This window comes from Photinus pyralis, unplaced genomic scaffold (genome assembly GCF_008802855.1).
Source record: "Photinus pyralis isolate 1611_PpyrPB1 unplaced genomic scaffold, Ppyr1.3 Ppyr1.4_LG5, whole genome shotgun sequence".
NCBI classification, from domain to species: Eukaryota; Metazoa; Arthropoda; class Insecta; order Coleoptera; family Lampyridae; genus Photinus; species Photinus pyralis.
Window position 1 is genome coordinate 6,168,393 of NW_022170596.1, and position 13,060 is coordinate 6,181,452.

At 38.6% G+C, this 13,060-nt stretch overlaps 1 protein-coding gene across 1 annotated transcript in view; it reads right to left on the reverse strand.

Moving 5' to 3' along the window:
* The window catches only part of LOC116172628 (neuroligin-1), an 83,326-nt gene that overhangs the window by 38,448 nt on the left and 31,818 nt on the right, over positions 1–13,060 (reverse strand). Inside the window, exons 2-3 of the mRNA XM_031489865.1 lie at positions 9,913–10,586; positions 1,530–1,681 (exon numbers count right to left, since the gene is read on the reverse strand). Of these exons, the coding sequence (XP_031345725.1) occupies positions 1,530–1,681; positions 9,913–10,586 (826 nt within the window). The remainder of the gene's footprint in view (positions 1–1,529; positions 1,682–9,912; positions 10,587–13,060) is intronic.

Here is a 13,060-nt window from a genome sequence, read left to right on the forward strand (position 1 = left end):
GTAGATTTCTGAGAATTTTATGTCGCTTTTATTCTGTTATCCATTGTAAACGCTTAATTTAATTGACAGGTGGATGTTATTTATCGCCTTTTCGTTGTATTTAAAAGGAAGAAAATTCTATTTTTCCTAGTATCTTAATTTTGTGTTATCTCTTAATGTCTGTTAAAAATTGATTATAAAAATAATTTTCTACCTCTAGTTTAACGTACGTTAGGGGGGAAATTTTCTGTTGTCAACTGCTTATCATTGGCTATTATGATTTGTTATTTTGGAAGAAGGGTTTCCACCTTAAATAGAACGGACGGAGATGAGGAAGGGCTTTTTGCCAAGTTCAGAGCGGAACTACGTTTGTGGAAGTTTTGGAAATCAGCGTTTTGCGACTTTGAGAGCAGATCCACGTTTGCTGAAGTTTGAAGTTTTGTTTTGGAGTTTTGAAGTTTATCGTCAGTTTTGTTGCCAGTCAGGGCAAGTTTTGGAGTTTAGTGAAGAAATTTATTTCGCTTCGGCGAGTTTCCGCCGTAGTTTGGATTGTGTAGAAGCCAACCAGCATTGGAAGTTAGTAGAGTTTCCGTTTTACGGAGTAACAAGTCGAGTTTGCGGCAAGTTTGTGTTGCGGCATTTTTTTTCGAGGAGTTTTTGGAAGTTTGGACCTTCAATAAAGTGCGTCACTAAGGTGTCGTCGGCGCCGACTTGAGTGTTTTTTTTGTGTAATTTGAAATTTGTTGTTTTTGTGTACCGTATTTGGATTAGCAGTTCTGGACATGTGCCTAATGTAAGTAGATAAGTTTTAATTTTAGTTTTTTTTTCTTTGTAATAATTGTTTGTTTCTCTTGTATTATTTTCATTGTGTGTGTGACAATTAAATTTGAATTTTGTAATTCTCACATATTAATTTCTGTGTATGTCATTCGAACGATTTCATTTCCTTTAATTTACTGTTTTCTTTGGATGCTTACCCAAGGTCCATTTTATTTATTCCAAATTCTTAAGTTAAAATTGGAATTTAAGGTATTTGGTCTAACCCACTATCTGGTAGAAGTTAATAGTTTAACTGAGAAAAGAGTCTAATTCCTCCTCTGTGCTGGGGAGAAGTTTTGTTCCGAAAAAGATAAAGGTTTGAGCTAGCTAGGTTTGCTTAGGTGTTTTGTGTACGGTCTTTTTGGCATACGGACCGGTGCACACAGCATTATTAATTGGCGCCCAACGTGGAGCCACAGCAATATGTTGTCTCTAAAGAGTAAAGACTATATGATTTTGTGGAAAATCATGTCTGATTTAAAGAAAGTCTTTTTTCTGCAAGTCAGCATTTGTCCAATTGTACCCCACTATGGTCTTTTGTTTCCAATGGCTATAGGGATAATCAGATTAAGATTTAAGAACATTAAGCCAGAAGCGGTACTTTTTTCTAATGTACGTGTCATATTTAATAAATAAATCCCAAGAAATTGTAATACAGTTTAAAACACTACTCCAAATAAACGTCACGTAAGCTTGAATTATGAGTTTCAATAATGAACAAGGAAACTTACCCTTTTCTTGCGAAATTACTAATGTAGTGAATTAGCACTTTAGCAACAATGGCGTCCGCGTGACTGTAATTGTGAGGAAAGAATGGTCCTCCTCCGACCAGTGGAAGTCCCAAAACGTATGGAATATCTTCACCTCGTACACTTCCAGCTCTCTGTGAACAAAAAAAGGAAATTAATTCAGTTAATAACGACTGACCTAATTTAAAGGAAGAGCTCCGTGAAAAACAAACGTCATTAATTTCGATCGCTAAACTGTCGCCAGTTGAAACACACAATTCTGATAAAACTCTACGGGGCACTCCGTTTGGTTATTCAGTTGCATGTTTACAGAACGATTAAAGGGTAAATTTAGGGCGCTTTTAACTGTGTGTATATGCACGAAGCTTTACAATTGAAGTCCCGGTCAACAGCAAACACATGCCTACTTTTCTGCAATATTCCCTCCCCCGCTGTTTGTTCAACTGAAAGGACTTCCTTCCATGTGAAATGCAATTTTTAACTACATTTCATAAAACTAAACGAAAATTCAACTGACATCATCATCCTTGGCCCATTTTCCTCCGAAAATATCTTGTTTATATTTTCTTTTGTGCTCGAGGTAAAAAGGCTCAACAATTTCCCGATGTCGACTATAATCTCCGTTAACAAGAACCGGACTGTTAAAGAAAAGCGCCGATAAATTGATTGAATGCAGGAAATGTTGCGGAAGTAAGTAAAAATCTATCGATGCTGGAGAGACTGAGAACCATTTAGGTGACTTAAAGCTGCACCACCACGTTCCCTTCACGCTCGCCCCGTTCCAGTATTGATTACGCATCGCGAATCGCGATAAGTTATTGAAAGTAAACTCAAAGTTCTTCATAAAATATGAAACGCAACCAAGCCAATTTGATTAGTCAAAGTAAGGCAACTTCTTGAAGTCGGTATCAGTTCGCATTCCTTTGCCATAACTTACGGGTCTTAAATCTTTACTGCCTAAAGGGCAGCTATCTAAAAGCTATTTGAATATTAAGCGCTGATCTTTAGTATAGTATACGACAAAGTAGTTGAGGGAGATGTGAGCAAAAGCACGAAATTTGCACTAACTTTCCAGGAGAATTGTCGGTTGTCATAATTTTACTTTTAATTGCTCAACTTACACCCCTTCTACATTTTACAGTTTGGAATTTAGACGGAGAATAAATTCTTTGTGAACTTCAATAGGACGGCGACGCTCTATTTTCTGGTATTTACGGAATGACCGATTCTGTGGAATGAGTGTCATTTTTTTTCAAATGAGCAAAGCTTCCGTACATAATTATTGGATAATATTTCTATTACGCGCAAACTATTGCAAAAGCAGAGGATGACGTTAAGGCCTTATTTCCTTGGATCAGAATACAATGATGACGTGTAGGTACATAATAATTATATTATTGCACGACATAGATGACTATAGGCAACCAACATTACACGCGATAAACGGGATTTGATTTTACATTTTTAAATTATTTCTTTCTTCAAGCATTGAATATTTAATGCTTCAAACTAATTCCAGCGAGAGGTTATGTTCAAATAGTATCATTATGTTCAGGAATAAAACGGAAAGTAAGAATAGCTATTTTCTGTAAAAATAAGAAATGGACCTTGTACGCAATTTAATAGTGAATTTCAAAACCGGCCAATGGAAATATATCGGAAATGTAAAGCTAATCACGAAATACTCAAATACCCTCTCGAGGAAGTGTACAATGGAATCCAATATGAGCGAACCTCGTAACTCAGTCCATTAGCCACCCCTCAAAAATTTTGAATAGTAACTTCCATGTGCGATACATCATTGGGAATATTTTTAAACATGGTTTTCGACGGTACCGTGTAGTGGCACTTAATGATGGCACCGATTAGGATATTGATAAAATATCAAACGATTTTCCGCCGAAAAGTAACAAACCATAGGTATATTTCATCGTCTTGCCTAGGCTTGACCAAAGTTGACCTCTTTTCGTTTGTGCGTATATCATCATCCTCTTCTTTCCACTCTTTCCGCATCAGTACCGACGGACACCGTCAAGGGCTTGAAGGTGGTCACCCCAAGGCAAGACCTGAAAAATACAGGTTGTTCGAGATATCACCACAATATCTCTTTTATTTGCCGAGATACGAAAAATTTGTCAAATGTAATTTTATACCTGTTTCACTTCCGGTTTAACCGGAAATTGATGCAACTTTTGTTTTTCAAATGCAATGCCTATATTTTTTTACGGGATTTGAAAAGAGCTATCAATTTGCTGTACGACAACACAAAATATGCATATATGGGGCGATCAAAAATGAGTGACTGTCGAATTGCCTTTGGAAGTTTAAGTTACGTACTATTTCCCACGTAAACAAAATTTTCCAAAGGGGGCTAGACGGTCGGTATGTAGGTGACATACAAAAAAAATGGAGAAATTCGTGATTCAATATTTAGAAAATTGATGAAATCTAGAATGCCGTGTGCCATATTATACAGAAAAGACCTACAATAACTTGTTCAATGTTTCGTTTTCAAGATTTTAGTTATGCCCGATGCGCCCCCCCCCCCCCTCCGGGGTAACGCTATAGGCACCGTGCATCCTGGCAGCAAATATTGAATTACAAATTTGTCCATCTTTTTGTACATCAACCCTATTTATATTTTATGTTGTCGTACAGCATATTGATTGCTCTTTTCAAATATCGCAAAAAATCTATTTACGGTTAAACCGGATGTGATATCGAAAGATTGAATAAGCGATCAGATAGATCGTACCTAATGCCACATATAAAATTATATTTGACAAATGTTTTGTATCTCGCCCAATGAAAGAGGTATTGAGGTGACTCTCTTATCTCGAACGCACTGTACATCTTTTATCCTTCGGGGAAAAACCACCCCCCCCCTCCCTTTTCAACCACGTTTGTGTGTTTATGGTTTCCAAATCATTCTCTTTTCCCTCCTCTTTCCACGTTTCGTCAAGGCAAGCTTTTGGTCAATACGCCTCTAATTTTTATCGCGGAGTACAGTGCGTTGTCACTTCATATCAACGGCGTGCCCGTTCGAGTTTTCTGCTTGTGTGAATACGAGTTTCCAAGGTAAGATTCAGACCCCTTTCTTATGAAGCATCTACTTCGCGCTACTGTGTCGCGGGCTCAGCGGTGCTATCAAGTGGCGTGCGATGAAATATCTGCTGCCGAAAAGGCCGTTTTTATCCAGCCGGCGATAACTGCCCTTGCAACAGGTCCCATTTTTCATCTACAAGTAGTAAACAGGTGATTCATGTGTATCAGCTTTTCTTACTTTCCTCACTTTATGTAGATGTTACGAGATAGGGAACCACAGCAAACGGGCTGGGTTAATCGGCTTTAAATGAATGCGATTGGCCAGGGCCCAAACCGTCCAAGATTTCCAAGGGGCAGAATAGGTTCTTAAGGCCCAGGACCCCAATCCGTCCAAGATTTCCAAGGGGCAACATAGGTTCTTAAAGACCAGCTTTTCCAATTCCTTTGAAGAAGTGGCTGACCCTCTGGGGACCAATCGATCAACCATTTTGTCCACCCCGAACTTTCCATCTCCAAATGGAGATTTTTTGATCGAGGTACCCGGAGGTGCGACTTTCCGGGATTTGAGATCGGTTCTCCAAAAGACCGTTTTCCAAGGGTGCACTTCCAGTAGGTATAAACATCCCTAAGACTGTATTCAGCTGCGCTAGCACTCTCAGAATCAAACAAGGTGGAGCAAACCCACGCCAAGGAATAATTGGGCCCACTCGTGATTTCTTTGTTGCAAAGACATCTATCTGAGAAGTATCCTATTTTGCAAATACCCAGCGTGTCATTCTGTCGAAAAGGCGCCAGTCCGCTACCTCGTTGTAAATTCCGGGAGGATAGTGAGTCGAAATGTGAATGTTCAAACGCTGCGCCAGTTCCACGACCTGAGAGGCGAGAAGGGTGAGAGTGGGAAACTCTTCGCCCCCCCCCCCCTGGTTTCGTATGTGAGCCACCAACGATCGGTTGGCCAACGAAGTAGAACCCTTTTGTTCTTTAATAATGCCATGTTTATACCTTTACACTGGTCTCCCACTTGTGCTGCAAAGTTCAATTTTCCGAGGATTTGCCAATACCATTTTCGGGAATTTTCTACATTTTTGTGTAAAGTCCCAATTTTGTTTGGGGATACGAAGATAAGGTTAGATTTCGCATCCCACACTATCCCTAGGTTTTCTATTTCTACCACTCTAACACTTGAAACATTTTGGACAAAAATCCGGTTGTGTTCTAAGATTGCTTGAGCAATAGAAGTTGGATAATCGAGTACAGCCCGAAAGTTTCGAAGTTGACGTGCCGGGTTGATAGGCGGATTAAAGGTGGGCGAACCACAAACGGGATTTTGTAACTCTTGATAGAAGTCATAATGCTGGCAGGAACTTCCTTTTTTTTAGCGAACTCGCCCTCCTCGTCCGATGTAGATGTCTACCAGAAGGTCGGATTTCCTAAGAAAAAGCGTCGCGTTGCTTCAGGAGGCCATGAAAGAGGATACCAAGAGTACGTTTTTGAATTCGGCATAACAAATCCGCGAGAAAGGTCTTGCAATGCCTGAATAGTGACCTTTTCTAGAGCAGACCGACGAGAATAAGTTCGAGAAGAGGACCCTGAGGAAATTCTTCTTCGAGAAATCAGCAAGAGTTTTAAGTTGTTTGAGGCCGAGAACACTAGCTCGTATATTGCCGCGGATCCGCGCAGGTTGTGTGTGTAGGGGGGGGGGGGGGAGATAATTCCCTCTATACAGAAGGCCCACTCGAGCAGTTTCACTTTTTAGTCACGATACATTTTCTCCGGAAGAAAAGCAGCCTCCGTAAGCAGAGCAATCCTTAATTTATTCAAAATTTGCGAGTCGAGCTCTGGTCCCAACGGTTCTTCTTTGCTGAACCTTCCAACTTTCCACCCCTTTGGCAAATGACCCCGGGCGAAGGTCTTGACTAGATCGAAGATTAAAGAGTCTGACGGGTCGGTTAAACAATTCTGAAGGGAAAACTAGAGTCACTAATAGTCAGGTCACAATTGTATGTGCTGCTGACGAAAAGTGCCACTGCGGCTCCCCAAGCCGACGACTGCGTCAGTCGAGAAGCACGGCTGAGGCTGCCAAGCCGTTAGTTTACGGCCGCATCCGCCACTGCATATGTACTACTACGGTAAGGGAACCGAGCAAAAAAGAAATAAGAAAAGGGAAGTTGAAACTGGCCCATGGGAGAAAGCAAGGGAACCAATTGCGGAACATAACAAATGCTATTCACCTTATTTTCAAAAAAGATGCGGGTCTTATTTTTCCAATTTTCCGTCTTTATTATGCAGAAAAATGAAAACTAATACGGTTGTTTGGCGTAAAAAATTTTTTCTACATAAAACCTTACAACATTTTTGCTCTAAAATAATTTGGGGAGCCAATAATCGCATGTTATGAATTTTACATTGAAATCCATATGATGCGTTACGCAAGTCACCACCCTGTATACGTATATTAAAGTGGTGTTATATACGTTTATCAAATGATGCTAAAAACGGTTATTTATATACGTATTATCAACGTAGAACGTGAACGCTATGGTTTATATTTATGAATAAAAATCGTATTATAAACGTAGGTATAAAATACGGCTACACAAAAACGTATACCATACCACCAAAACCGAATTTATCCAGACGTTTGTTAAACGTAAGTGTGTTTGCTGGAATCATTTTTTCCGTCCGTCTGTCCGTTTGTTCTTCGTCTGACTCGTGAACGAAAAGAGGCGATGTGAAACCTTCGCTAATCGATTTTTATGAGTTCAAGGATCAGTTCTATTGAATATGAGCCGGATCGTCGAGTGAAGGATTAGTTCACTCAACGGCCGGATTGATCTGGTTTCCGAATGCGAGCGGAGTGGCAAAAAATTCCTCTACTGAAAATCGTATGTGATTTTTCGTACCTATCTTGTTTAATTAAAAGTTAAGAATAATCGGGAGGTTTGTGTTACCTATACTTTTTGTAGTACTTACGTATCAGTGGTTTGTACAGATGGCGACGTTATTTCATCTTAGAAAACCAAAACATATCTAAACGCTTTGAATTACGTATGACCCATCACGCAAAAAAACATGTCACATCTGAATATTATATTCTGTATTACTATTTCTACTAGAGGACGTGAAAAGCTTGACAACGAGCACAGATGTAAATTACTAAAGGGCGTGTATCTGTGATAAGATTTATATATTTAGAAAATCGCGTTTGCATATTTAAAATGTTGAGACTTTTATCTTCCCTCTGAATATTAAGTGGATTTTCTTTTTTTTTAAATCTGGCTTTTATTTAAGTACGTGTTTCCAAGAATGTCCACAACTGCAATATTTTCAATTACCGTGAAATATCTGGCGTAAATTATGTGGTGTTTTTTCACCCGCGTTGCGCTGCAATAAAATGCTTCCTGCAGAGGTAGAATTTTTATTACACTTCCTAAACGGTTTTTAACGGCAATTTTTTTATTCACATGTCCAGGGGAATTTATTATTAATTTCGTTTTAATTAAAATCCCATATTAAACTAATAAGCTGTTATAAACGACTTAGTTGAACAAAAGTATGAAAATACCTAATTAACATTTTGAATGGAATTTCGACAAAAACACAAATTAAGTTTCCACCGAGGGAGGACTAAATCGGAGATTTCTAATTTAGTTTAATTCCATTAAATCTTTGCAGAGCGTCTTTAGGTTCACCGTTGGGTTGATGCGAATAATGCGCAATTAAAAACAAAAGTAATTTTCATGTCATTTTATGGTCAAAGATATTTAGAGAATTGCCCGCGGCATTGTAATAACAATCTGCCTTTGTTTGAATACAATCGCAATTTAAAACTCGCTTTTAAACTGAAAGTTTGGAACGCCAAATGTAATCGGAGTAACATTTTCGATGTCAGGTGTGTATGAATCCTTTGGAACGGTATTTACGAAAAATGATATTTGAATTATTTTGCCGAAAATGTTTTTGGCCTAAAGCGCCAGAATTCGGCTTGACTAGTTCGTTAAATTCTGGTAAGTAGGAGCTACGTTTCAGTCTTTTAAAACAAATAATCCCTAGATTATCCGGTACATTGTAACCAGACGGAAATTTGTATAGGAATTTTTAAATTGATAAGAATGCGTAAGCTATATTTAGGTACATATAAGTATAATCGTGAGCGAAAGCTAATATATGTGTTTTTGCATTGGAAGGAAATACTTGTTGCAATTATGAGGTAATGAAATGAATCATTGTAATAAAATAACCGCACGGAGAGTTCTTTTAAATACGTCTATTCAGCACCGAAGTCGAAGTGACAAAATCTGGTAAAAGTAAAAGTTTATAAACGATTCGTCGTAGTGAGATAGGTGGAACTTAATTGCAGTAGATACTGAGAGAAGGGATATAAATATAATTGAATTCGTGTAAAAAGTGAAGTGATTGCACGGGCAGCCTCAGTTGCCGAATCTGCGCCGGTTGTCTTGCGGATTCGAAACGTGCATTTGCAATCGAATCATCTTCCCGGTCATACCTATACAAGAACGAAACTTATATACTGAGAACCAAGTATCATCACAGAGCGGTAGCAATGCCCGGACGAAATTTCCAGCCGTATTTCTGAGAAAAATGAAGACGCCAAGACTTCCACGAAGCCACGCCCGCTAACTATCAAGGCCTTCCAACCAGAGGCAGAGACATCTCGAATTCTATAGTCGGTCCGTGTACCTTTCACTCCTTCCAAACTCTGGGGGCGGAACAAGGCCTCACGTTAAAGCCTCCACGGAGGCGCATCGAGAACTCTTAGTGTATAAACAATTAAGGTATTTACAAACAATAATTATTTTCCTCGTAGTCTTGCCCCATTGTCGAATTGCCTTTATCGTAACTTGCCTCGTTGTAGATTTTAAAATAGCCGATTATGCTGTGAGCAAAGGGGTAATACTCAAGGATACGGTTCATGAATTAATAGCCTAAGCATCACTGATCGTAAGACACTTTTAATGGCGCCTCGTAGGTCTATTAAAATGTACCATTGGACTACCACGCCCACAGACGGGTCCATGGACAGACCGACGGACAGACGGAGAAAACGCAAACAATCGCACATTTTAATTCTTACAAAATGCGCTAAAAATAAAGTTGAGAATGATTTTTCCGAAACGCAACGTATCTTCGGAAGTAATCGGAATTATTCGGTTTTCTTTAACGCATGATAATAACTCTTTAAGTGCGCATCTTTTCTCTAGTTTGACAATCATATTATCTTCTATGCTTTTAGAGACCTCATGATAGATACTCTTATCTTGGACACAGTGTATAATTATGGTACCTTCAAATTGCCTACCTGTGGAAAGTCCCGTTCTCCGCTTTGGTGTAAAAAGTGAAGAAAAAATGTTTTTCCACCACGCATAGAATGTAAATATCCTATCCTAATTAACGGTGCCGACGTGTGTCCGTCACTTAGCACTTCAAGGGTCGCGTCCCTAACACTCAAAGGGTTTTGCACTGGCCTCTCCCAGTCCGTATATTCATTTTTTAACGTAGAAAAAATTTCGTTCAAATGATAATAGTACGAGTTTCTCACATACGTTCGTAAAATCCTATCACGTCTTGTTTCATTAAAACCGAATTCTAAATCTTGAGCACTTAGGTCTAAATACGATTCAGTACTAGTTAAACCAAATAAAAGATCGCGTTCCGGAAAATCGGCTAGTTCGAAACCCGCTGAGGTAGCTACGGTTGATGAGCTCGATGTAGGGGGCGCGTTCGTCGGATTTAGTAGTATCGTGCCGTCGATGAACGGTGCGAAGCCGGGAAGAAATCGCGGAGGGTTCACTTTCACTGATAATAAATCATCCAACGGTTTTAATCGGAGGCATGGCGCTAAATCGTCGTCCAGGAGGTCGCCGTGGCAGCCGGTGTCTTCGGCCACTCTACGTTTCGCAGATAAAGGGTCCCTTTGTAGAGCCCACGGACTTAATCCGGAACCGCTCAGCAGTATCACCCGATGCAGGAGTTCTGTAACAAATAATACATTTTAGAACATTTCTGGGTGGCGCTAAGTCTTAATTAAGCTACCGTAGAGGATGATCAATAATATGTTTCTTATTTGGTCACTGCATATCTAGGATATAGTGTCATCCAGCAGGATTTAGTCGTTTAAGAGCTTAAAGTCGCAGATGACGTTCGCTTAATTACAAGCACAGCATCTCTCGCGTCTACAATAGGCGAACCTGTATTTGTTCTACACAAAGCAAACGCAAATTACAGCTCTTTATGTAGACGCATCCATGACACTCCCGGGTGTATCTGCATTAGCACTCTGTCTTTATTACTAGAGGTTACGATTTTAATGGGATATATCTACGGGGATGTACGGTCCTAATCCAGTGATATCTATAAATGGGGTACGCTATAAAACTAGGCCCTAAACGATTTTACTAAAATTAATTGTATCAATATAATTTAGAATAAAAATCATTAATTATGCAAAGCTGTTAATAATTAATTACAATGGAGCAAGCAGGTGTAATAAGGAATATTGGATATTTAAAAAATGGATCGTCTTCGTCCCCTATCTAAAGTCTTTAAAATATAAAGTTCTACCGCCGTATTGGCTATTGTAATTGAATTCGGCTCAATCTTCTACACCTTATTAGTTTAACTTATTCTCTTCCCCAAGCGACCTTTTTTAACGATAGCTTTATATCCAGAGGTTTAAAATGAAACCGTCTCACTCGAAGGGCCATATTGCTTTCACAGATCACGTTCAAAATTGCCTAAATTTGTACTCCTAGTAAGGCTTGTGCGAGCAACGTCATTTTTCCGTAGTGAAGTTTTAATTACTTTCCGTTAACTTTGTTGCAACTCTGAAAGGAAAAGTTGCAGTTGTCTAATTCGACAGGCATCGATGCTTTTGTACGTGAATTTCAAAGAGTTTCTTATACGAGTGAAACCTCAGATACCAATTTAGTTTCCAATTGCTACTTAATCGATTACACTAGCCATGAAACGCTCACGAAACGTGAATTGAAGATTGAACAAGAAGAACAGGGAAATTATGAGCATTTAAAGGCAATTTAATGAGGAAGGTGAGGAAGTGAAAAAAAAATGGTTAGCTATGAATTTGGCAAGGAAATTTGGGCAGGTTAGAAAAAGAGGAAACGTTTTAATAATTAGAAGAGGCTGACTTGTGTAGGGAGAATTTTGCAGGTTTATAAAGGGAATAAATATTAACGATGTATGCAATTTAACAAGTAAACGTTAAAATTTATAAAAAAAAGCATGGACGATTAAGGGGGTTCCAGTAGATTTCTGTTTGAAATTGATGCACGAAAAGTTGCATAACTTTTGTGGTATAGAAATTTAGTCATTTTTGCCATTCGTTTTTGAAGTTAACGTTACGTTTGTGCTTTTGCTATATAACGTGAATTGAATTGCTTTTTAGTAAGTGTTGCTTACGATTTACAGTATTAGAGTCGATAAACGAGATTTTTCCCGCATTTATATTCCGCACTATCACTACCCCCTTCTTGTTTTCTTGTTGTATTTTATCTGATTGCAGATAACTGGCGGAGAGCGCCCTTCTGAGCTCGGTGAGATTGCGACCCGTTACTTCAAAGTAACATTTTAATTTCGTCGTACTCCGTGTTATTATCCTTTGTTCATAAAAGCTCGTATAGTTTCAAGTATTATTTGCAACGTTTCGAACCTATTGGTTGTAGTTTATACTTTTTGAATTAAATTGCCGTCGATTTCAGTTATTCTTTGAATAGAGTTGTTGTGTATGTTCAATCCAATCAACTTCTTTACTCTTTTAGCTTTATCAAAAATAGAACCAGGATCTCTTAGTCTACCTTATTCCCCCTCAGTATTTTCTCTATTTTTAAATTTTCTCTAAGACTATGCGACGTCTATCCGGTTTACTTATTTATGTTTCCTTTGTTATCTAGTTGTAGACCCGACCGACCCCGACCCATTTTTACTTCTCCTGAGCTTACCACGATTATGTAAACTAATCTTGTTGCGTATGCTCAAAGTGCATTTAACACCTTTGAAGACTCAAATAGACTTAAAATTCTAAAAACTCTTCTAGGCCTTTTTTTGGAAACTGCTAGACCCAAGCTTTGTTACCTCCCTACGGGCCCCACGAGGAGTCAATTGCCCTCTTATGTATTTTAACTGAACTTTTTAGACTGTTTACTACATTATATTGAAGTTTGTTAATTAACGTTACTACTTACATTATTGTCATTTCTTAAAATTTATTTGTTATTTATCATATACAGTGTGTTCGAGATAAGAAGATCAGCTCAATATTTCTCTTCATTCGCGAGAAAAAAATTGCCAAATATAATTTTGTATGTGACCTTACGATGTATCCGATCGCATATTGACACTTCCGGTACCACTCCCGCTTTGATGGGAATTGGGGGAACATTTGTTTTTTAAATAATGTAAAACTGTATACAAATATCGAGTATTCACGTTAA